Raw genomic sequence first — 22,994 nt, 5'->3', positions numbered from 1 at the left:
GTCACTTTATATTACTGTTGTATATTATCACCTTACTATCATTTGTCCATGTTTTAAACAAGCAATTTCTACGTCTCAACGATAAAAGCTAAATTTCCTCGTTCTAACGCGAATTAAAATAAATTGCTGACGATAAGCGTTTAATGAAAGCAGGAACGCGAGCTGCGGTGTATACAGTTATAAACAGCGATATCGCTATAACATAGTCTCATAGTTGGATTACATTTATTTCTTTTTTATATAGTTTTCCATATTCAGTTCAATTTCTGTATATAAAATAAATGTTCCGGAGTCGCGTGTACCAATGGGAAAATGTTAAAGGTTACGCATGACGGTGTGAAACGATCGCGAATTAGATAAGTAGCGCGAACGCTACTATCCCCGTGCCTTCGCCTTCGTGCTACGTGGACTTGGAAGGACTCCACTGGACTCCGCTTCGTTTCGTGTCACACGATTTAACCTAGTATTTACGGGCAGCGTAAAATGGTGAGGTTAGGATATGTTTACTTGTCAGATTCCACGGTGCAAGGGGTGAAACATGGAAACAGATTAAACATAACAGGGATGTGAACGCAAAAGGGGGATAGTCTTAAAGAGGAATCATGTTTTTCCCTATCGGATGGCCACGGGTTCTGAACACAACAGAACCGGAGAAGATAACGGCGGTGGTCTGCAACAGGGACAAGATACTTTTTGCTGTCTTGACGACGGATGTCCTCACCATTTGGTATTGCAAGGCACGTGTTACAAACGCGATATCATAATTTCACGGTTAATACATTGCAAAGTAGAATCACCACTCTTTGAGGCATTTAACATGCTACAAAATCAAACGAATAAAAATTCCATTTGGTTATCACTCTTACTCTATTTATATTGTATTTTTCTATCATAATTCTCTTTCTCATCGTTCTGTAGTTCACATCTTATATATGAACAGTTTTCATACATGCACACATCTTACCTGCGCACGATACTGCAAAAAATTTTACTATGTGATAAAATAAAATTTACTGTATGATTTACTTTCCTTGCAGCCATGCGTTCCCATTGTATTTATCAGAAGGACCGCAGATTCTTTAAGGAAACACGGGGAGAATATATTGGTGCAATGGAGGCCAGATTCAAGTATGATGGTCATCGCGGTATGAAAACTTGTATGATAAATTATTTTATGTTGCGAGACAGAGCGTTACTTTCATTTAAATTGTTTCAGACATCGGATAGCTACCTTTTATTTTATCGGTTGTCAGATACTAGTCCAGAAGGGAGAGGTCTTTACGAGCAAAGAGATTCTCCAGTTACCAGCTTGAAAAGGGACAGTGCTGAACTTTTTATCAAAGAAGTTATACCTTCCTTAGTCCTGACATTTGTAAGCGAATGTACAACATTTTTTATGCTAACTATTTACCACGATTAGAAATCTGTATTGCTCGCAGGAAAAGTCGGCGTGGATAGATGGCGGAATCAGTTCTTTAGTTTGTATACGCGACGAGCTTATGGTTGCTACGAAGACCAGTCATATAATACGTCACAAATGGGACGGTACAGTGAATAGAGATTATTCTCTCGATTTAAGGAGAATACCATTCAGCGTCGATCAACAAATATCCACCGTAGCTGTGCCACTCACGGAGAAGAATGTACACGTGACCGATATTGAATACTCCCCTTTGGTCGGTGGATTCGCGATCGTTCTTAACTCTGGCAAAGCAGCATTTCTCACAGCGCAGTCGCTGAAATTTGATCCTAATGTATGTCAATAGCTTTCTGAATATATGTTAAGCAAGAATTCTATTTAGGTACTATGTCTTTTTAGCAAGTTCAAGGAATCTGGGCCAGAGACATTGACGATGCTACTTGTGCGGCTGTAAACCATAAGTATCGACTTATCGCGATTGGAAGACAAAAGTATGCCATTCCAGTTTTTTTCATATAAGTCTGGAACGTGTGTTTCTACTAATACTCATTGTGCTTTTGTTATTAGTTCCGAAGGTGTAGTATATTATGTCGATGAAACAACAGGGAGTCTGGAAATGTCGCATGTCTTAAGCTTATCCTCGAAAGACTATCCGGGAAAGCCAGGTCGCGTGAGATGTTTAAGGTGGACTCCGGACAGCTGTGCCATTGCGCTAGCTTGGGAGGGTGGTGGCCTAGCAGTATGGAGTACATTCGGTGCTCTTCTACTGTGTAGTTTAAAATGGGATTACGGTCTAAGAGTGGACTTGACTCACGATAATCCTTTACACATCCATACAATGGTTGGTAAATTCATCGACATCGCCTATCTGTGTTAAATGTTATTTCGTTATTTAGACACATCCCTTGCATATAACAGGAATGGTCTGCGGAGGGTTATCAACTTTGGATGTTAAGAGAATCTCCAGATCCTTCGTTGACCGAGGAAAACGAAACTGAAGCAACTAATTTAAGGCGTTCTTTGATACAGTTAGATTTTGTAAAAAGTCCTTTGACGATCAATCCCTGTATGGTAATATCAAAAACTTCCATTTAATTAAATTTCTTTTACTAAGGATATTTGCTGTTATCAGGGATTTCCTCTACAGGGTCATCATGGGCATCTGTATTTACAAGGCGAAGATAGATTGTATTTAAATCTTGGCGGTGGAGTTTCTACGAATACTTCGAGTTTTCACATTAGTAGCGAAATTCCTAATGATTCTATAACGCAAACATTTGCGGGTTGCAAGCAATGGCTAGTGGTTCCTATCCCTACTGCGTATAGCGGTTCCAATTGGCCGATAAGAGTACGTAGGCTTATATGCTATGTAATTGAAACTCTGCAGGAGTATAGTAATAAAAACGATTATGTTTCAGTACACTGCTATTGATAACGAAGGAATAAGCATCGCTGTAGCTGGACGGACAGGGTTAGCACATTATTCGTTACCTACGCGTAAATGGAAACTGTTTGGTAATGAGACTCAGGAGCGTGATTTCATTGTCACTGGAGGATTATTATGGCATCGAGGTTTCTTAATAGCCAGTAGTTATTCAATATTAGAAGATAAAGATGAAGTTAGGATATATCCACGTGACACACGCTTAGATAATAATCACGTTAGAACCGTCAGAATGCCATCGCAGGTGTTATTGCTCAATACGCTAAAGGACAGACTCTTAACGTTTTGTGCCAATGCGCAAATAAGCATTTATGATATGGTACTGGAAAGCAATAATGGTAATTAACAGAACGACACTTACTGTAAGAAATTAATGAACTGGACGCGACGAACGCATGCTTTAAGTATCGATGTTTCAGATGCCGGGGGTATAGAATTAACGAGATTACAGACCGTAGATATTAGCGGTCTTTGTGTTCATCCTGCTTGTGTTGTAAGTGCCACTTTGACTACTATACGGGCAGAAACGGCTGGAAGTCATCCGCATCCCGAGAGTCTCTTGTTAAATGTGTCTGGACGCCTTCTTATGGTTCAACGAGAACATTGTACTGATAATCCAGAAGTTGTACGTGAAGGCTGTATTTATGATGAACCTGGTCGTCAATTTGTTTCTACTATTCATATATAATAAACGTTACAGCTGTTTACGTGTAGTGCTCCAACAGTATTAGCTTCTTACGTGGAAAACGTTTGGGTACCATGGAGATCGAGAAGGGACAAGCCACACTTAACAGAAGCTCTGTGGTTATTTTGCGGGGCTCATGGCATGCGCGTCTGGCTTCCATTGTTCCCCAGGAATCATCAAGAAAAGGCGCATACATTTATGAGCAAAAGGATAATGCTACCTTTCCATTTACGTATCTACCCCTTGGCTATACTGTTCGAGGACGCTATTATGCTGGGAGCCGAGAATGATACAGTACTTTTCACTTCGGATACCAATTCTCCATTTTCATTGCCATTCTGTTTATTGGAGCTTACAGTAAATATAATATCATTAGTATATCTTCCGTCGGCTGATTCGAAATCATTACACACGATGTGAATTTTAGAGCCAAGTTTATCTTCATCAAATATTACGGCAATTGATTCACCGCAATTTGGGATATCACGCCTGGGAGATCGCTCGCTCGTGTTCCGCACTGCCATACTTCCCGCATTCGTTGGAGCTCCTGCTCCACGAGGTACTAGAAGAAGAAGCGACTAGCAAAGATCCGATCCCAGATGCTCAGCTGCCTTCTGTGGTAGAATTCATCCGGGAATTTCCAGGAGTGTGGGCCAGGGCAGTGGTGCAGTGCGCTAGAAAGACTGAAATAGCACTCTGGCCTTATTTATTCTCCGTCGCTGGACCACCGAAGAAACTATTGCAGGATTGCTTGCAACGCCAGCAGCTCGATACCGCTGCCAGTTACTTAATAATTTTACAGAACTTAGAACCATCTACGGTCAGTCGACAACACGCTACGTTATTATTAGATGCTGCTCTCGAGCAGGGAAGATGGGAACTTTCAAAAGACCTCGTCCGTTTTCTGAGAGCGATCGGTACGGCATGAAAGGCTCATTAAATAAATGTAGCAAAAATGTAGCTGGTTTATTAGACTCCAATTTCACGTGTACGTTTTCGGTTTCATCAGATCCAAATGATGTCGAATCGCCGCGCACATCATGGGGTGGAACATCAAAATTAGGAGGACCTCCTCAAACACCGCCACTTTCACCCCACGAAGATGATTTATCTTTAGTATTAGGTACTATGCAGGTTTCGAGAAGTCGAAGTTACAGCACCACGGTGACTCCTAAAGTACAATCCGAAACGGTAGCCAAAGATATAGCTCCTTCCTCGATGCTAGAAAAAACTAGAAACGTAGTTATGAGACGAAAGAAGTCGGTGCCCACGAGCACCATCTCCAAAGTCGATAAGTCTGATAACAAGTAAGCTCTGGTTATTTGCGTATCCTGTTTCAGCGTGCTCGCTAATTGGAGCTGCTAAAATAATCATATTAAAACTGTCTTTCAGAGAGGGCTCAGCTGAAGAATTCTTCATCGATGTAATATTACAGCGCCATGCTCGCCGGTTACTATCAGCGAAGCGACTCGCAGATTTAGGCAGATTTGCTGCACGATTGGATTTTCATCTGGTCACGTGGTTCGGCAGGGAGCGTGATAGAGCAGCGAAGATCGATGATTATGTTACAGCACTGAAAGCGGTGCACGAAGATTTTGCATTTGCTTACCCTGTGCTATCACTTCCGATTTTACAAAAATTCAGAAGATCCAGCCTCACGTCCCTACGATCCATAAGATCGGTCAGTTTGGAAAGTCCAGAAGATGAGCCATTGAATTCAAGCTTCGCGGTTGACTTGCCTGATAGTGGTTATACCAGCTTGCCAAGTGGTCGGCCACCTTACACTACATTGGTTTCCCCTGTTGCAAGCTTGGAAACCCAGTTCCCTGTTGCTGAAACTAAGTTAACAGCGAACATGTTGCACGGTACTTATTCCTCCTAATTATATGTTAAAATAATATCATATATGTTATATGAATTTATATGGAGAAAGTATACGTCTCGTATCTACATTTCTAGATGCTAATAGCGTTCTTAGCGATAGTAGTACCATTTGGAGGGACGATACCGAGTCCATAGTTGGGACCGGAGTTGGTACAGTGTGTTGGGTATCGCCCGAACCGGTAGAGCAAACAGAGGTCCACAATGCTTCGCCTTGCGCGCCGATCAGTCGAGCTGAAGTACAACTTAGATATCTGTTACAATTATTTCTCGAAGGCGGTTGCTTAGGATGGGCCGCGGTACTAGCAACTGTCTTACGCGACGCGCCTGCTATGGCCAGGACCATCAGGACAGCGCACGCCCCTAATCAAACTTTCGATTCTGTAATTAATTTAAGAGATGGCCTTTTCACGTTGACCAGATGGTCCCAATCCGAATGGTGGGTGTCTTATGGATGATGTTTTGTTTTAAGGTAACGTAAACCCGAAATGAATGAATTCTCTGCATTTCAGTTTGGGGTACAGGCCATTTATGTCAGGCATCCAGGGTCAGATTTCGCTGTTGAACAGACTTGTGATAACTAAGCAACAACAAGAGCAGGAACAGATACCTGAGAGCCCCTCTCCTAGCCCAGCCCCATCAGCTGGCAGTAATCAACGAGGAAACCTGTCTCGGTCTCGTCACTCGTCCATCAGTCATGCTTCAACGACTGCCCCGTTAGAGGAAGAACGATCCCACGAATTATCGATGAACGTCGAAGAAGCAGCTTTCCGAAATAATTATAGTAATCTCAATGGCGCGGAAAACGCTTCTTCGCAGTCTGCGTGTGTAATCTCTTAAAGCAATGCTGTCTTCTCAGAACTCACAGGTACTGTACCGTAGGTTCTAGTATTAGTAAGTAGACACGGAAGTTTCCCCAGAAGTTTTCAGCTTTCTATGAAACTGGTTTTAATACACTCTGTTTGGTATGAAATACGTCAGACCACCGTTCGGTACTAAGGTTTTCCTTAAAATAGTATGAGATAGATTTAATTAGCATTGGACTCCGAACGTAAAAAGTGCATTACACGAGTAATACAAATGGAAATCTAATAATTTTTCATCGTGACGTAAGTAGAGTATGTTGGTTGAATATTGTACGATAACTACGTACACGATAATATCCTCGAAATTTTTAACACGGTAGAGACAAATGTTATGAAATGGATAATCGTCATTTTTCAAGTGTTCCCATACATGTAAATACGTTAGTGAAGTGATAGGAAAGGTCCTGTGAACATATTTTTAGATCCGTTCTTGAAATACTTAGGAAAAGAATAATAGAGTTTGAAGGAACTATAAAAAAACGACTGATACTATCTCTTCCTTTCTTTGTAGACAATATATAACAAAAAGTGATGAATACTACTGATATGAGTGCAATTGGTGTTGGTACATTGTAGATTTGATTACGAAAGGAATGGAAACAGTAGATTCTAATATTTTATATATTACAATATTACATTGACTGAATTGCGAGTGCATTGCGAAGAAATAGTTTGCACGAATTGTCGTCTATTTCAAAATACCTTAATTATTTGAAAAAGAATCGTAGTATAAAAGTTGACGTTGACAAAAGCATAGTTCGGTTTGTGCAATAGCGAATTAAATGAAACGACCGTCCTACAATCCAGATTCTTTTGAAAGACAAGAAACAGTGAATTTTATATAATCAAATGGAAAAGGAATTACTACGCGAACCTAATGTCAATAACTTTATAATTGATATTGCTGTAGATATTGGTTTTTGTATTAAGAACTGCTGTATCAAATGATGTAGAAGGTAACGTTGGTGAATAGTAATTTGTATAATATAGATTTGTAAATGAGTGAACAACTGCTACTTCTATTCATAGAGAATTACAAATTACGTAATATATTTTGTTAGTTGTTCGCAACACGTAAGAATCGCTTTACTTACACGGAACGTTAATACTCATAAAATAAATTCTGTAACGAGAAATAGTAATGCATTTATTTTGCATAAGAAATTTTAAAAGCAATACATTTTAATATCTAATTTGCAAGCTAAAGTGCTAACGAAGTGATTTGTAACAAACTAGATAACGTATCAATGTCAATGAAAGTGTGGTATTAAATTTTCTCAAGTACATTAACAATAAATTTTGTTAAGCAATAAAAAATAGAAATCTACACAAGAGATGTTATTGAATGCTCTATTTATAAGGAGATGAAAATATTTATTTTATATTCTATACAAACGGTATCTTTTGGATTTGATAACTCTTTTAATTATGTTTACTGACATGTAATCTTCTGATGTCGTCGCAGCAAAAATGTTCGAAACATTAAATATAAATAATTTTTAGGTATAAATATCGAACGAAGATGTTAGCTCATTATTGCCAGTCAAAAACAATAATCAAAATTATTTATAAGTATTTATGCCAGATTAACGTAAATCTAATCATATTAATTGGAAGAATGGTTTATCAATAAAAGAAACTAATGCCTAAGTAGTGATAATTATAGATCCATTGTTTCACAGTTTCTGGGTTTCCAAGAAATTATGTAGCATGTCCCTTTTTATACGTAGCACTGAATATGCTCAGTTAATTGAACGAAATGTACAACCTCCTTTCAACTAGTTATTTAATCATAGATTCAATTTCAACAAATCTAGCGTTCGACATTCGCTGTGGTCTTGTATTACAATAATACTAATTAACTCATAGAGAGAACTGTGAAACATTACTAATAAACTGTTTATAATATATATATGTATATATATATTGTAACATATATTCAGAAATATATATTTTCTCATAAGTTATGGTGGTATTTACTTTTAATTTTCTAACTTTGAATTCTTCATGAAATATAAATTGAAGTTGTATAAAGAAGATGGATGATCTTACATGCAAAATAATTGAAAATGCTTCTTCTTATAACATAATAATGTTTTTTTTATAATTTCCTTTCCGTTATATATATTGTATAACAATATCATGCATGTATGTACTTACATAATACATTTTGGCGTACGTCACTTAATATTTATACAACAGAATGCGGGAAATAAAAGGAAGCCTATGCTTAAGTTCGATGGCAAATTTAAAAGATTAAACATTACAGTATATTCACAGTTACCATATTACAAAAACAATATTAGGAACTTTTTGGACAACTCTAGTACAAATACAGTAATCTTATTTTTTATCTCACATTAGCTTGTCGAAGTTTGTAAGTTTTCAAAAAATTCTTGTGCTTTGATAATACATGCGACGCTGATAGTAATTCAATACCGATTTTTAGTAAATTGGCTGTTTCAGGTACGTTACTTCTTCCTTGTCTAATTACAATATATCGTTGGCCTTATAAAAGGGATTTTGATTTTACTTAATTGATAATCTCAATTCGAGATGAAATACAAAAGTGGATAAAATATCGATAACTCGGAAAATTTATCTGAACACATTTTATAGTGGAATCACAAGGACACAAAGCACTCGCTCGATGAAAACTATAGTAAGGAAAGTCTATTCTTGAATGAGCAAAGTTGTTTGGCAGGGAGAAATAATATTTCGTCGGTACTGTGCCATGATGATTTGAATAAAATTGTGCTCTTAGCGAGCGTCGCTCGTCGTCTCGTGTGAGATATGTACCTGTTGCGCACACGCGAGTTTCGCCGCGCTTTTAAATTTCCTATAACGGAATACGATTTGATCATGACCGACCAACTTACGGTTGAGAGAAATGATATTACGATCACCAGGGCTGGATGAAAGTACAATTGCACCGAAACCTTCGAACAATAAATTCGATCGACATTAACGTTCACTCGATTAAACGTAGTAGTCCGGATTATGCGGTGCCTGTTTCGGATACATTTCATTCGACACTGCTGTGTATGGCGGTGGTTGCACTATTCCTGAAAGAGGTAAATTTACTTGTAGTTACTCCGATCATCGAAACAATTCTTGAATGCGTAATTATTCATCGAAATTAATGAAAACGCAAACAGTGGGAGTAGGGGAATAATTACATTGAACAATAGTAACGATGAAAAATAAGATAAATAAAATAAAGTGAAGTGGAATTTTTTCGCGAAGCTCTGTTCCTCGAGAAAATCAAATTTCTGATCGAAAATGATGTAACAAATTTTTCACAGTTTATTTATTTGATTACTTAAGAATCGACTGATTTTATAGCAGTTTTAATTGATTTTATTCATTACTTTTGTCTTTATGAATTTTGTCTTTTAAGTTGGAAAACTTGTCATTATTCTCTGCAATTCTCTTTTCTATTATTTCTCAATTCTAATTTTAAGGCGCACCCTTATTTAGATATTGATGACTGAGTGAAAATTGTTGCCTATAATTTTCAGTAATGCCTTATCATCATAATTCGATAAAATTCGTTAATATTTGCAAAATGGAAGTAAAATTTAACAGAATGAATTATAAAGAGACACGTTTACTTGATTTCCTCGAGAACTTATCCTATTTTTCCACTTTTTTCTACAGTGGCAAGGATTGTCAAAATATTTACATACGGCGGTATCGTAGCTCGAAAATAAATGTTTCGTTAAATAATCGTGCTGATTTCTTGGATGCACGTGATAATCACCTGTTGAATTCGTAGCATTCGTAGCATTCGAAGCGTTCGTATAAAACGGGGTTGGTCGTGGAACGTCCACTGACGATTGAATTACATGTACGACCCTAGGTCCCTGTACTCCTGGAACAGATATTTCCAGAAAGCGATCTTGACACTTCAAATTTTTGATATTTCATACAGGGTGTTTCGTATCCGGTGGCACAAACCAGAGATGGGCATTATTTAAATAAAAAGTTATTTAAATAACGTATCAAATAAAAGAGTCTTTACTTTTCTTAGTCGTCGAATAAAAATAATTTGGGTTATTTTTATTCGAATGATTTTCTCAGGTTCAGTCGTAAGTATTTTCATTCGAAAGTTATTCGAAGTTGAAATACATTTGAGCGAGCCTCGAGAGCCTCGAGAGCCTTTGATCCAAGCCGCTTGCTTCCCGAGCCGAGCGACATTGTATCGTTCCCCCTTACAAACTACAGCGCGGAGTTGCTCGGCGATGTGTCATCGATTATACAGAAAGGGAATTTCTTTATTTTTGGTCGTATCATTGTGAAACTGACACCAATGGATTCCTTGCATTCTCCCGATTAAATTGACAAAAAAATTATTTAAATCCGACAACTTTTAACGAAACGGGCTTTCAATGCCCCGTTGCAGGTAAGCGAGACGCGCCCTCCGCTATGTCACGGTTAAACATATGCAATGCACATTGCAAAACACACTTGAAAGGGTCGATTTTAATGAGTCGACGCGCAACGAGGGACCTCGTCGAAAGCATCAGAATGAATACATTGTCGAAAAACCTTTGGGCTCGGATTACCAGGAAATACCTACTCACCCCACTGTTTTGCTTTCTCGCTGCGAGATAACACACCGGCGCTCGACAGCCGAGAACCACGGGGCCACAAAAGACAGGGATAGCACTAGCCATTAAGAACGGAAAAATATGAAATCAGATTCTTCATCGAATCTGCACAAAAGCGACATCAATCGTCTCCTTGTGTTTTCTCGACGAAAATGATACCAAATCCGACATAATTTGAACTATAATTAACGATATTAGCCATCAAATTAATTTGCAGGATTGAAAGCCCGTTTCGTTAAAAGTAGTCCGATTTAAATATTTTTTTTGTGAATTTAATCGGGAGAATGCAAGGAATCCATTGGTGCCACTTTCATATTGTTACGACGAAGAATAAAGAAACTCCGTTTCTGTATAATCGATGACACATCGCCGAGCAACTCCGCGCTGCAGTCTATAAGGGTGAACGATAAAATGTCGCTCGGCTAGGGAAGCCGGCGGCTTCGATCAAAGGCTCGCGAGGCTCGCCGAAAGTTATTCAAACTTCGAATAACTTTCGAATCAAAGTACGACTGAACCTGAGAAAATCATTCGAAGCTTTTAAATGAATTCCCGTCGAATAAAAAAATCATGCGTTGCCGTCGAATGAATTCCGTCGAATAAAAAAGTGATTTGAGGCGCTTCGAATAAAAATTACCCAGAATATTTTTATTCGACGAGTCTTGAATAAAATTTGTGTCTTTTATTCGAAATCAATTTTTTATTTAAAATAATTTTTTGCCCATCTTTGGTACAAGCGTAAGGGTGGCGATTTTAGGTAAGAAAGTAAGTGAAATATATGGAAAAAAATTGTCATAACTCGCTTAGTCAGTTGTCGAGGAAATCAACTTTGGATTTCACGCTGAGGTGAAGGGTACGTTTCTCCCCTACCTCAGGGTGCCCCAAATTCAAAGTTAATTTTCTCGAAAACGAAGCCAGTTCTGACAAACTTTTATTCTATATTTTTTATTTATTTCTTCACGTAGAATCACCACTCTTCCGCTTGTACCACCGAACACTAAACGCCCTGTATTCCTATTGAAACACCAAGCGCATGATTCAAATAACATTGAAGGGAAGCAAGGAGAAGCTTCAACGTATTTGACTGCGGATATCTTCAAAGCTAAGACAGGACAATATCCGGTGATAAGAAATACAAATCCGTGCAACCCTCTCTACAAAATGTATCTTTCAAAAATAGTTAAACGACTTGAAAAATATCTTCTTGTCGTGTTCATTCAAATTGAAATGATTTTCGTTTACTCGTAGATATAAACTTCTAAATGATCAGCAAAAGATGTTAAACGATAATAAAGGTGTAAGAGCAGTGCCGCTTGGGCCCCTGCCCAGAAGTTCGTCCCCAGGTCCCCATCTCGCTACAAAAATTATGATTTTATCCAAAACTATATTTTTCTTTGTTTCCTATAATTTTCATACCACACGCAAGTAAATTTATTAATAATTCTGTTATGTATACAGGGTGTCCCAAAACGTTTGCCACCTGGGCCTTTTTCCTTAAATCCGCCACTGTGTAAGAGCGCAAAGTATATTATAATTAAATACACTTGTTTCGACATTTCGGAAGAAAGTGTGATGCAATAGCATCATTTATTGTACCATTTTGCAGTATAAGAACAAGAATATATTTTTCAAATGAAAATAAAAATTTTTGTGATAAATAGCGTCGAATCTTTGTATAAATAATATTGAACTATATTTTGCAGTCAAAAACTCATTTTATAACTCCTTTTAATGACCCGTCGAAATGATAATAATTAATAATTGAAACATTTGAAAAGAAACAAATAGAGAAATATAGTCGTTGTTGCATCTTATTAAAAGTCATCATAAATCCCTACATTTATACCATTGTTAATAATTCAAAGAAAAAATATCCGAAACCGTAGTTCTAGTGTTAAGCAATAGTGAAAGCTTTAGGAGTAAAGGTGCAAATCCACGTCGAGAGAACAATATCGTGTCTCACATGAGACTTTAATCTCATGAGACAATTATTTCAATATTTTTTTTTCAATTATTTTGCATACTTAAACTCTCACGAGACAAGCCTCATGATATATTTTGAAAAAACCTTATCTCTCGCGACGGTTTCCATGATTTACATTTAGCTTTGCTGAGATTTTTGTCTCATGATAGAAAAGTCCCATGTGCAATCTCATCGTGGATTCGCACCCTTAGAAGGAGGGAGTGATAAACAAAAAAATCCATGGTGGAGAGCTGCCGAATAATATCGTGACACTACATCCACCAAACCTCGAATCTAATCATCCCTACACCCAGAGGGTCGCACTATGGCGCATCCTCCTATTCGGGCATGCGCAGTGAATAGCCTCACTACTGCTTGGTACACCTACAGACAGAAATCTCTCTGGTGGGCAGCTGGTTTCAAGCGTCCTCGTTTGCAAAGCCGTATCGTCCGAATAAAAAAGAAAAGAGTCACTTTGCAAGCACTTTGTAAAGAGGGGTTCAAGGAGCCCAGTGATATTTTTTATTACAGGGCGACGCGACGTGTCGCTTTATTTTCAAATCACTGGGAGCAGACAGGCGTTATTAACAACGCAGCTACAGAACACAGAATTACTCTTATCGCAGTAGTGGGAATAAAGTGTTGGCTCGTGTTCGAACATCAAAACGTTATTTATTACACAAACGTTACAATAGGAAGCGCCTTATTTATACGTGAACGTTAATAGTTATTTACCTTAAGCTTACATTTTTCTTTTTTAATATAAATTCATAGTCATTGCGTTATATCGTTAGTAGACTCATGAGCGAAAATAATTGATCGCAAAGTAAATGTATTATCGATACAGTACGCAGTGTATGGTCGATGTAAAAATGCATACAAAACTATATATGTATATAAATCTGAGGATGGAAGCAAGCTGCCCTACTTTTACGGATGCTCAGACAAAAATAGAATTCTCAGATTCACGAACATGTACGAACTCTGTACATGCGGCCTTTAAATAGATTTCTTTTTTATCGAGTGATCGTCTTACATTTACATTTGCGCGTAAATGCATGTGTACGCGTGTGTGGGTACGCGCATGTGTACAGAGTTCTTCAGAAATGTAGGTACAGACTTAGCTACCTGATAGAACTCATGGAAGGAAATGAGATAGTTTTAAGAAAAGTACAGTGGTCGTGAAAAGAAAGCCTGATGCGCGGGCAATAACGAAAGTATCAAAATTGTACAAACGGGGGATGGGAACTAATTTCCGGGCTGCATAGAACGAGAAGTTTCTGTCGGGGTGGACCAGTGATGCGAATCACTGGGCACTACAGAGCCCAGTAGTAACGTTATTCACATGCAAGTTGAAAAATACCGATTGTCAGTTTTCTCTTGACCACTGCACGTTTGCACGTTTTTGCAAAAATAAAAATATATAAACATTTTACTTATATAAAAAAAAGTTCGTAATGGAATGTTTGTTACCCCTTTGCTTACATCTAAACTCATCATTTCGAGGGTTCGAAATATTGAAAGCCTTTTCACGATTAAGTTCGTACGTTTTTCATTAGTGCGCAATGGATCGAAGGCAAACGGCTAGTCATTTTAATACCGCACGATGCGCTCTAATTGCAAGTGTCTGCCATCAGTGTTTGTTGAATACTTTTAAAAGAAATCAAACACTGGCCGTTCAGTAAGTAGCTGGGGCAATTGTTTTCTCCGGACATTGATCTTCGGCGGATTAAATTTTGTGCGTTGCAATTCTTGTTCTGTGTTTAGCGCATGGTAAACGGCACAGTGTAAAACGATTACAATAGAATTAGATTCTACAATCTTCCATGCAAGAATGCATATATAGAGGAAAAGTAATGCGTAAAAAATACGTGTACCCTAACGTACAAGTACAGGAAACATTAGATATGTGTAAAGCAATGTCGGGAGATTGGAAGATGTGATGAAATAGAATCAGGCCATGGTTGGTCCTACAAACAATTACACGACGAAATTAGCTATCGCCTTCCATGTGCAACCATAACAATAATAATTAAACGTTTCTCAACGGATGAAATTTCCTTTCCCACGATTTTTGTCGTGAAATTTAAAAATGGAGTTAATTAAAAAAAAAACTGGTCTGTATAAGTTGATGGCAAATATAAAATTGAAAAGGTAAACGACGGGTATGTAGTTGAGACATGCACCATCATATGAACACGTGATTGACATCGGTAAGATAAATTATAAGAGTAGTTGCTATACAAGGAGAAATATAAGGTCTGGGTTATCGATTTCAATGAATGCTTCTCTTTGGGAGGCATGATATATTACTATTGATATTTCAGTGGCGTAAAAACTCGTTCATTGTGCGTCCGTGCAATTGAAAATTGCTTCTGAAATATGAATTGCAGTGTTTCTGTACAAAATGGAGCAATTTTTATGCCACTGAGAAGAAGGGGTTAAATTAAAGGGGTGGTTATCGTTAAAATTGCCGTCCAGTGATATGAAGTAATATTCTCAGAACTTAAACATCAAATTCAGATACGTACTTCCATAAACCGTTCCTCGGTGACGCCTGCGATACCATGGACAGCACCGGCAGCATAAACACGATATGCAAAAGACTATCAGCGAAACCACGACGGCGACCGTGACGAACCCTGTCAGAATAATCCTGCAACACAGTGATTTCAATTAAGAATTTTAAATTGCGATTTTACGAGATCGCGTGAGCCGAAACTCATAAAATTTCAGTGTACAGGGCGGATTTCATAAAATCGATTTAATTACCTGGAAAATCTGTGGACGGACCAAGGAATCTTCTGAGATAAAAAGAATGGATTTTGAAGAGGTGCAATTATTTTGTATATGAAGGTGTTAAGGTCTCATTCATTTACTTTTCATACCATGCACAATTTTTATCGTATAAAGCGGCATCATTTCTTACGCGATGCACGCGAATTTATATATTTTTTTGTTTACCCGCTGGATGTACTTAAAAAATAACTTTCTTATGGGACTTGTGATCTGGAATATTCTAAATGGGAATGATTCCTATTATCAGTGGTTTCATTAACAAAATTGATCTTCAGAGTTAGTTTAATCTGTTATTAAAGAAACTTATGTGACGCTAAAATAGAAAAGAAAAAGAAAATCTAGGTGAAAGGAAGTTTTAAATTCTAATCTTAAGTGATACCCTGGCTCTCGGTACTTGAGTAAATGCAGTCGCGAACTGATTACTGCGAAATCATATAGGTGTAGTGTAGTATATTGCTCGAGTGATAAACGGTATCACGTGTAACTGTTGAACTGTATATTATCGACTGTAATCGACTAGCGCGTTCTTATTCGACTAGCAGTTATTAACGAGAAAGCAATGATGCAAGCAATTTATGTTCACTAGCCATCGTCGAACAATCGAGCTCTATTTACAAGGAAACACTAAAGTTATATCCCCGAGTTTACTCGCTCAATTTATTTATGAGGCATACTTACTGAAAACTTGAGAACTAATAAATATTTTACGATCAGCGTCTACCGCACATTTAAGGAGTCTTTCCACTGTAACTCCCTGGTAAAGTACCGCTGATTGGAACTTTTTTCTGCCCCAGAAGAATGTGTTTACCAAATTGACGGTTTTTTCTATTTATTAATACGCACTTTGAGAATACAAAATTATTTTCTTCATAATTTTTTAATGCTTGCTTGCGCCAAAATAAGTAAGTGCAATATGCGTTGTAAAATAAAATACGCCTCGACTGCGTGTTCGATTTTGGAGGAAACGTGTGTCCGAAACAGAAGAACCAAAAAGTCTTGTAATCAGTAAGACTGTCGCTATGGCAGGGACTAAGATTAATTAGATTGATGAAGAATTAACAAACTGGCGGACGTCCAAAGTTGAACTATCGAAATTAGCTAAATTTTTTAATCATTCTGCGACGCAAAAGATGAGAAAAACAACGAAACTGTGTGATTCCAGTTTGGGACATAGCGACAGTCATACTGATTACAAACCTCCCTGATTTTACCGCCCCAAATATATGGTTCCACCAAAGTCGACCACGCAGTCGAGACATCTTTTTCACAGCGCATATTACACCTCCTTATTTTGGGGCAAGCAAGCGTTAAAAAAATATGAATTTCTTTTTTTTTATTCTCACATTCTTTATGTACATTACCAGTGCGTCACAATGGAACGACCCCTTAAACGATGAAAATCGAATTACGTTATCGCGAACGAGAATTGTATGTATAAAAAAATTCGTTACCATGATGATGACAGTCCAAATTCCGCAGCAGTGCAGCAGTAGTTACTGCTCCTTTCGAAGTCGTAACAGCAGTAAGATTTATCCCAATGGTCCGTAAGTCCTGGACACGAATTCATGAACTTTTCTAAGAAGTTGCTGTGTCCGATTGTGCATTCCATTCCTGTAAATACGATTTTTAATCATTTACATAACTCGTTTCAGAACGCAGTCTAAAGAATGTAGTAATAATACAAAATTGCAAAAATTGAAAGCGTCTTCAAAAAAATAAATGCACCAAAAAGTAAAAAATAAATTTTTCTTTATTTAATCTACGACACTCAATATTTCTAAGTCGACGCCTCATCATTTGCACTGTGTAAATCTGGCACCGACTTAGAAATACTGATTCGTACATGCAGCGTGTGAGGAAAACCCCCATAGGCGTTCGGAGACCATAATTCAGAAATGCGATTAGAGGAGTCACGCACGCAGCGTACACTGAGCGTATTCAAATTATGAATAGAGAGAGATGGACGCAACGATTCGATTCATCGTCGACGCTCTAAGCATCTGGATAGAAAGCTTCGATAAGTTACCTTCACATTGAAGTTATAGTTACACTATTCAGCGACGGACGTTACAGTCAGATGATTTCGTTCTGAATATAGTTCGTTTAGGATACAGCCACAGATAGAAATGTATACGATAGCTGTTATAAATTATATCAGCGCTGGCACGATGACGAAGTCGAACATAGCATAAGCATCCGTCTGATTCGTCATCAAGGCGTCAAAGAAGGCAGAGCAGAGGTAACCGAGCACTCGAAATTTCAGCTCAGAAGAAACAATTTTATCGAATGTAAGGGACTACTCGAGAATTCAGATAGTGCTTCCAGTAACTCCCTATTCGAATAAATAATTCAGGAATGTACTCGAATTTGGGTCCTCTGGAAATCTTGTGTTAAAAAGTATATCAAATGGAATAATATTTGTTGAAATTTTATTCGAAGATTATCAACTCGATGATATATTATAATTTCTGTTATTGTGGATTTTAGAGCGTATATATTGTGATGTATGACTTACACGTATGTATATAATACATATATCCGCAGATTTGCTTCATTTAAAATTTCAGTTCGGTATCTTAATCACATAGACACAATAGACGCTATTGATAACATCAGCTTCCGCCCTAACATTTCAACGACATTGAAGTCAGATTGACCAAGCGGTGGTGTCGCGTTAATTCAAGCGAAGATACGACGGTCGAATATAAAGTTAATTAAGCGAAATTCATACACTTATGATTCATATTGCGTGCAAAGTAGGGTTTGCAACGTGTAGGTAAATAATTTTTTGTTAATTCGTGTAACATAGTCGGGCGTGAAAAGGGACATCGGCTGAATGCTAATTAGTAGGAATAAATCTGAATCTTGGTAAATCATTTATCTTTTCATCTTTGAGGTTGTACAGAGAGAACTGAAAAATGTTGAGAATAGTGCGGTTTATTGAGACGTAGAGTTTGAGACGATACAATAAATGGAGACGTAACAGTTTCGTGCGAATGTTGTCAAGTTACGAGAGACTACTGCTCTGTACAGGGTCACTGTTTTATCCTGCAACCCGCGCTCGCGCGAACTTGTAAAATGGCAACAGCGCCTCAAGGACGCATTCCACTACAACCATGCACGGGCCCAGCGTTCTCAGAGCTGCCAGCGACCGCTGGACAGCAGTGATGCCTGACCTTCGAAAATTTTAGGATGGTCTCTTACAAATTAACGTCGCAAAGAGCTACTGGAAATTTCCCGGCCCAGGTAATCGAGCCCCGCGCTCTTCGCTTTTATGATCGGTTTACCACTCGCACCCCAGATTACTGTAATGAGGTTTGAAAATAATGTCGACTGATCTTGTACCCGCCTCAATTTAAAATTTTTTAGATACGACAGGGTTAACCGCGGCGCTATACCCTTGTACGGAGAGATTTTGTCGCCACCTGCGTGTAAAAGTAACAATAACAGAAGCCGGTATAGGCGTGGGGCGTTGAGTAGCTAAAAGGTAAAAACATTCAGACACAAAAATTCTAGAAAAAAAATCAAACTCCGCTACAATCAAAGACACGTTCCATTAGTTACTCCTTACGTCTGATCTAGGTATGCACTGCATTAAAGATAAAATCATAAAAAAGAAAACCAGAACAATAGATTCTGAGGTCTGGAGAACTAACACATAATTGAATAAAAATTTAATTTCTCTATTTCTGAAAGTAATGATACAGAAACGACTGGTCTTTTGTTTATCAGCACCAGGAATTTTAAAAGCAGCATTAAATACAGTATAAAATGAACAGTTTGCATAAACTTTTTACAACAATTATGGTTAAAAAATTGATAGAAAAAGAATTAAGTAAATTTAAAATATGTTAAATTATCCATCATTAAGAGGGAATAATTTTTTCACATTTTTCGGCGCAAATTGCATTCCAATATCTTTTATAGTTCAAAAGTTTTTCGAAAAAGACCCCGAATTTTTCAACCCGGGCCGGGGACTTCTGAATAGCTCTTTGCGACGTTAATTTGAAAGAGACCATCGCAAAATTCTCGAAGCTCGGGCATCACTGCTGTCCAGCGGTCGCTGGCAGTTCTCCGAACGCCGGGACGGTGCACGGTTGTAGTGGAATGCGTCCGTGAGGCGCTGTTGCCATTTTACCTGTTCGCGCGAGCGCGGGTTGCAGGATAAAACGCTGACCCTGTATAACCGAGCACTCGGGTCGGTCACGAGAGCGAGAATGTGTGTGTGTGTGAGTGTATGTGTTGTGTGGAAGAGTATGTATGTATGATCGCGAAAAGTAAACATGAAATCAATCAGCTGCTAGAGAATGTTCGTGCTTTCTTGCGGCTGATGTGAAAGAGAGAGAAAGAGAAAGAAAAAAAGATGGATAGAGAGAGAGAGAGTTAGAGATAAATAGAGAGAGAGAGAGAGAGAGAGAGATGATTTTGCCGAAACAGAAGTATTCATGTAATTTTCAACATCAATTTTATAACAGAAACTGTTATACAAGTAATAGTAACAGGTATACTGTAATTATATTATTTAATTAACCCTTCACGGTCACTGTGGGTCAAATAAACCCGCCTTTTAACTTTGAAACTTGATACCGGTAAGTTCCTGGCTTTGAAATGACATTGACCCGACATTTTACGCAGAGGTTGTTTCCTCTTTCGGTAGAGACCGCCAGTTTTTGAATCAGAACTTCCGTTGATGAGTGGCAGCCGTTACAAAAACATATTTTTCGGGGGTGGGTCGTTCGGACCCCAAATGTGACCAACGCGTAAATTTTATTGAAAAAATGAACAAATTTTATTCTACTCTAACGAATTAGGTTCGAACCCACCAGTACTGATTAATTTCTCGCAAGAAATTTACTTCAATAGAATGTAACTTGTATGGCTGTGACAATATTTTTTTCCCCAAGTTATGTGTGTGTATAATGAGTACGAACAAACACAAACTGTATATCTGTGTCGAATCCGCGTGAGAAGACTAGATTCAATTATTTTCATTGTTAAATTACTTTCTTATGAATAAAAATAATACTAATAATGACTTAATAATACTAATAATCGTTTAATAATAAGAATCATTATAATAATAATAAAAAGTTATTTCTCTAAATTAAACGTCTTTTTTTACTCCACAATAGACCATCTTCAAATTTGAAAATAAATACCTTTTTTGAAACGCACACTAAGAAATTGTATACATATTTTCTAAAAGGACTACACCTTATTACTGTCAGCCACGATCTGTACGAAAATTAATTGAAAAATAAAAAGGTTATGATTGTTTTAGTAAAAAATCCCATTTTTTCAGGAATCTACACCTTTCCGATTTTGTTTACATATTGTCATTTCGTTACTTACTAAAACGCGACTGTTCCATATTTTACAATGTTTAAAGTGTGTACTATAATTTTTGGGACTCGATTAGACTGATGAAGGGTTAATATATATATATGCAGAATGATATTTGAAACTCGTGGGCCTAAGAGGAAATGAATAATATGATAGAAGAGAGGAAAGAGATAACGATTCTTGGTACAGTGGAAACGAAAGATAATTCTATCTTTCCGAGTGGCAGTGTCTCATATAAAAAAAAATCATTAAAAGATTGGATGAAATATTAATAACTAGTAATCATGTTTTTTTTAATTAAATAGAATCTCATCACATATATAAATATCTCTTTCTCGCTGGAACTCTGAATTCGAAATTCTAAATAAAAGAAATTATGTAAAAATTATTTGACAAAATCTTGATCACAGGAATGTAACCGTATACGCAAAGTCGCTCGCGAATCGCGATAAAAGCCTGCCGAGGATTGGGCCATGTGCCGAATGCACACGGGGACCGAGGCACCCCGATTCATCACCAAATGCGATAGCGAGCGTCGTGTGGTTTCATTTACTAGTGGTGGGTTCGAACCTAATTTTTAAATTCTCGAAACTCGAAACTCTCGAAACTTGAACTGCTGATTCTGCTTTGTAAGTGGTCGTGCATTGTCTTGCTTTAAGAACTGAAGACAACAAATTTTTTTCATAAATCTCTATTTACCGTAAGGCCACAGTTAAACAAAATATAGCAATATACATTTGTAAAAACTGGGGATGGGTTTCTCGAAGCGTCGAAACCTCGAAACCTAAGAATGTATCGAGATTCGAGAATTTGAAAGTTTGCACCATTTTCGTGACTCGAAATTTTCGATACCTAGATAAGAAAAGGTATAAAATAAATGAATAAAGAATCGGTCGCAGCGTGTCTCGACAATTTTGTAAATGACCCTCAGTATACAGCTTAAGTTACGGCTCAGGTGGTTCACTGTACATACAATTCTAGGATCAAGTAACACTAAGCAACAACGATTTAAATTCAAACGAAAATTGTCCAGAGCATATACCAATTTTTGATTCAGGATTTATCCCGGAATTACAGTTCGACTACATCAATCACTAACAGTCGACATCTGATATTTGTACAGTATTTGGAATCCACCAATCAATCTATACTATTGCTGTCCACGGGAACCCCTCATACACCTTCGTCCATTTCTGCACGGCGTATCTTATTTTCACAGAACGTACATAATGAAACACCAGCTATAAGTCATGTGCCATGTAACGGAGCAGAGTGGCAACAGATATATAAGCTGCGGAGCTTGTGTTGAACACCACTGACTCATACGCGGTACGCAAAGCAAAACATTCAAAAATATAGGTAGGTAATTACGACCACGGGTTGCTTACATGTGCCTAAGTAAACGAACGGAAACAAATGACGTATACCTATAACGCCTTCAGAAAGAACACTTTCCACGAAAGGAAGTGCAATTGAAATAAATATCGTTTCGGAGAAGTACTTATAGTACTTGCTATACGCGTGCAAGGTGGGATTAAGAGAAAGGATTTTCGCCTGGGCGAACAATGCCGATGTATTAAGAAGAATTAAAGTACGATGTATTTAAGTTTTGGTAGTGGAACCTTGCGATTGGAATCACCGTGCACACCGAATTTTAAAGATCAAGCTTTTATTATATATGATACGAGGTTTGATCAGGTTAAAATCTTATACTTACCGTGGGATAACCCCGCGTTAAGGGACACAAACAGTAGCAAGGCGACAACACGCGACATTTTATGGGATTCCAACACTAAATCACGGGGCTAGAGTATTAGGGAAGAGACGAGCGTGGAAAGTTCGCACTGGATAACTTGACTGGTAACAACTTATACGGCGAATAAACAAATTCAGTGTCTAAACACCACCACCTAACGTGAGTGGAATGCTGTAACTTGACTGTTAAAAATAATGTTAATACGAGTATGACTCAAAAGATGCCAG

At 37.8% G+C, this 22,994-nt stretch overlaps 2 protein-coding genes and 1 long non-coding RNA gene across 4 annotated transcripts in view; 1 reads left to right on the top strand and 2 right to left on the bottom strand.

The window, feature by feature from the left end:
• Window positions 1–22,994, bottom strand: part of LOC143370306 (uncharacterized) — a 458,422-nt gene that overhangs the window by 19,817 nt on the left and 415,611 nt on the right. The window lies entirely within an intron of this gene.
• On the top strand, window positions 54–8,962 carry Rich (guanine nucleotide exchange factor subunit Rich). Its single transcript, XM_076814791.1, has 16 exons — window positions 54–737; window positions 1,038–1,145; window positions 1,217–1,372; window positions 1,440–1,754; window positions 1,820–1,911; window positions 1,988–2,261; window positions 2,339–2,491; window positions 2,568–2,768; window positions 2,839–3,202; window positions 3,284–3,489; window positions 3,565–3,906; window positions 3,977–4,466; window positions 4,559–4,856; window positions 4,942–5,414; window positions 5,509–5,869; window positions 5,943–8,962. The coding sequence occupies exons 1-16, from the start codon at window positions 603–605 to the stop codon at window positions 6,268–6,270; spliced, it is 4,296 nt and encodes a 1,431-aa protein (XP_076670906.1). The 5' UTR covers window positions 54–602; the 3' UTR covers window positions 6,271–8,962.
• Window positions 8,527–22,950, bottom strand: LOC143370290 (uncharacterized). 2 transcript variants are annotated; one of them, XM_076815221.1, is made up of 5 exons: window positions 22,729–22,950; window positions 17,120–17,279; window positions 15,401–15,525; window positions 10,060–10,197; window positions 8,527–9,361 (listed from the first exon to the last, which is right to left on the bottom strand). In XM_076815221.1, the coding sequence occupies exons 1-5, from the start codon at window positions 22,784–22,786 to the stop codon at window positions 9,276–9,278; spliced, it is 567 nt and encodes a 188-aa protein (XP_076671336.1). In that variant the 5' UTR covers window positions 22,787–22,950; the 3' UTR covers window positions 8,527–9,275. The 2 variants fall into 2 exon arrangements, with proteins under 2 accessions (XP_076671336.1, XP_076671348.1); XM_076815233.1 differs by having other exon boundaries at window positions 10,060–10,170; window positions 22,729–22,946.

This window comes from Andrena cerasifolii, chromosome 1, assembly GCF_050908995.1.
Source record: "Andrena cerasifolii isolate SP2316 chromosome 1, iyAndCera1_principal, whole genome shotgun sequence".
In the NCBI taxonomy this organism is placed as follows: Eukaryota; Metazoa; Arthropoda; class Insecta; order Hymenoptera; family Andrenidae; genus Andrena; species Andrena cerasifolii.
Note: the sequence above shows the minus strand (reverse complement) of the source record. Positions and strands in the feature narration are given on the sequence as shown.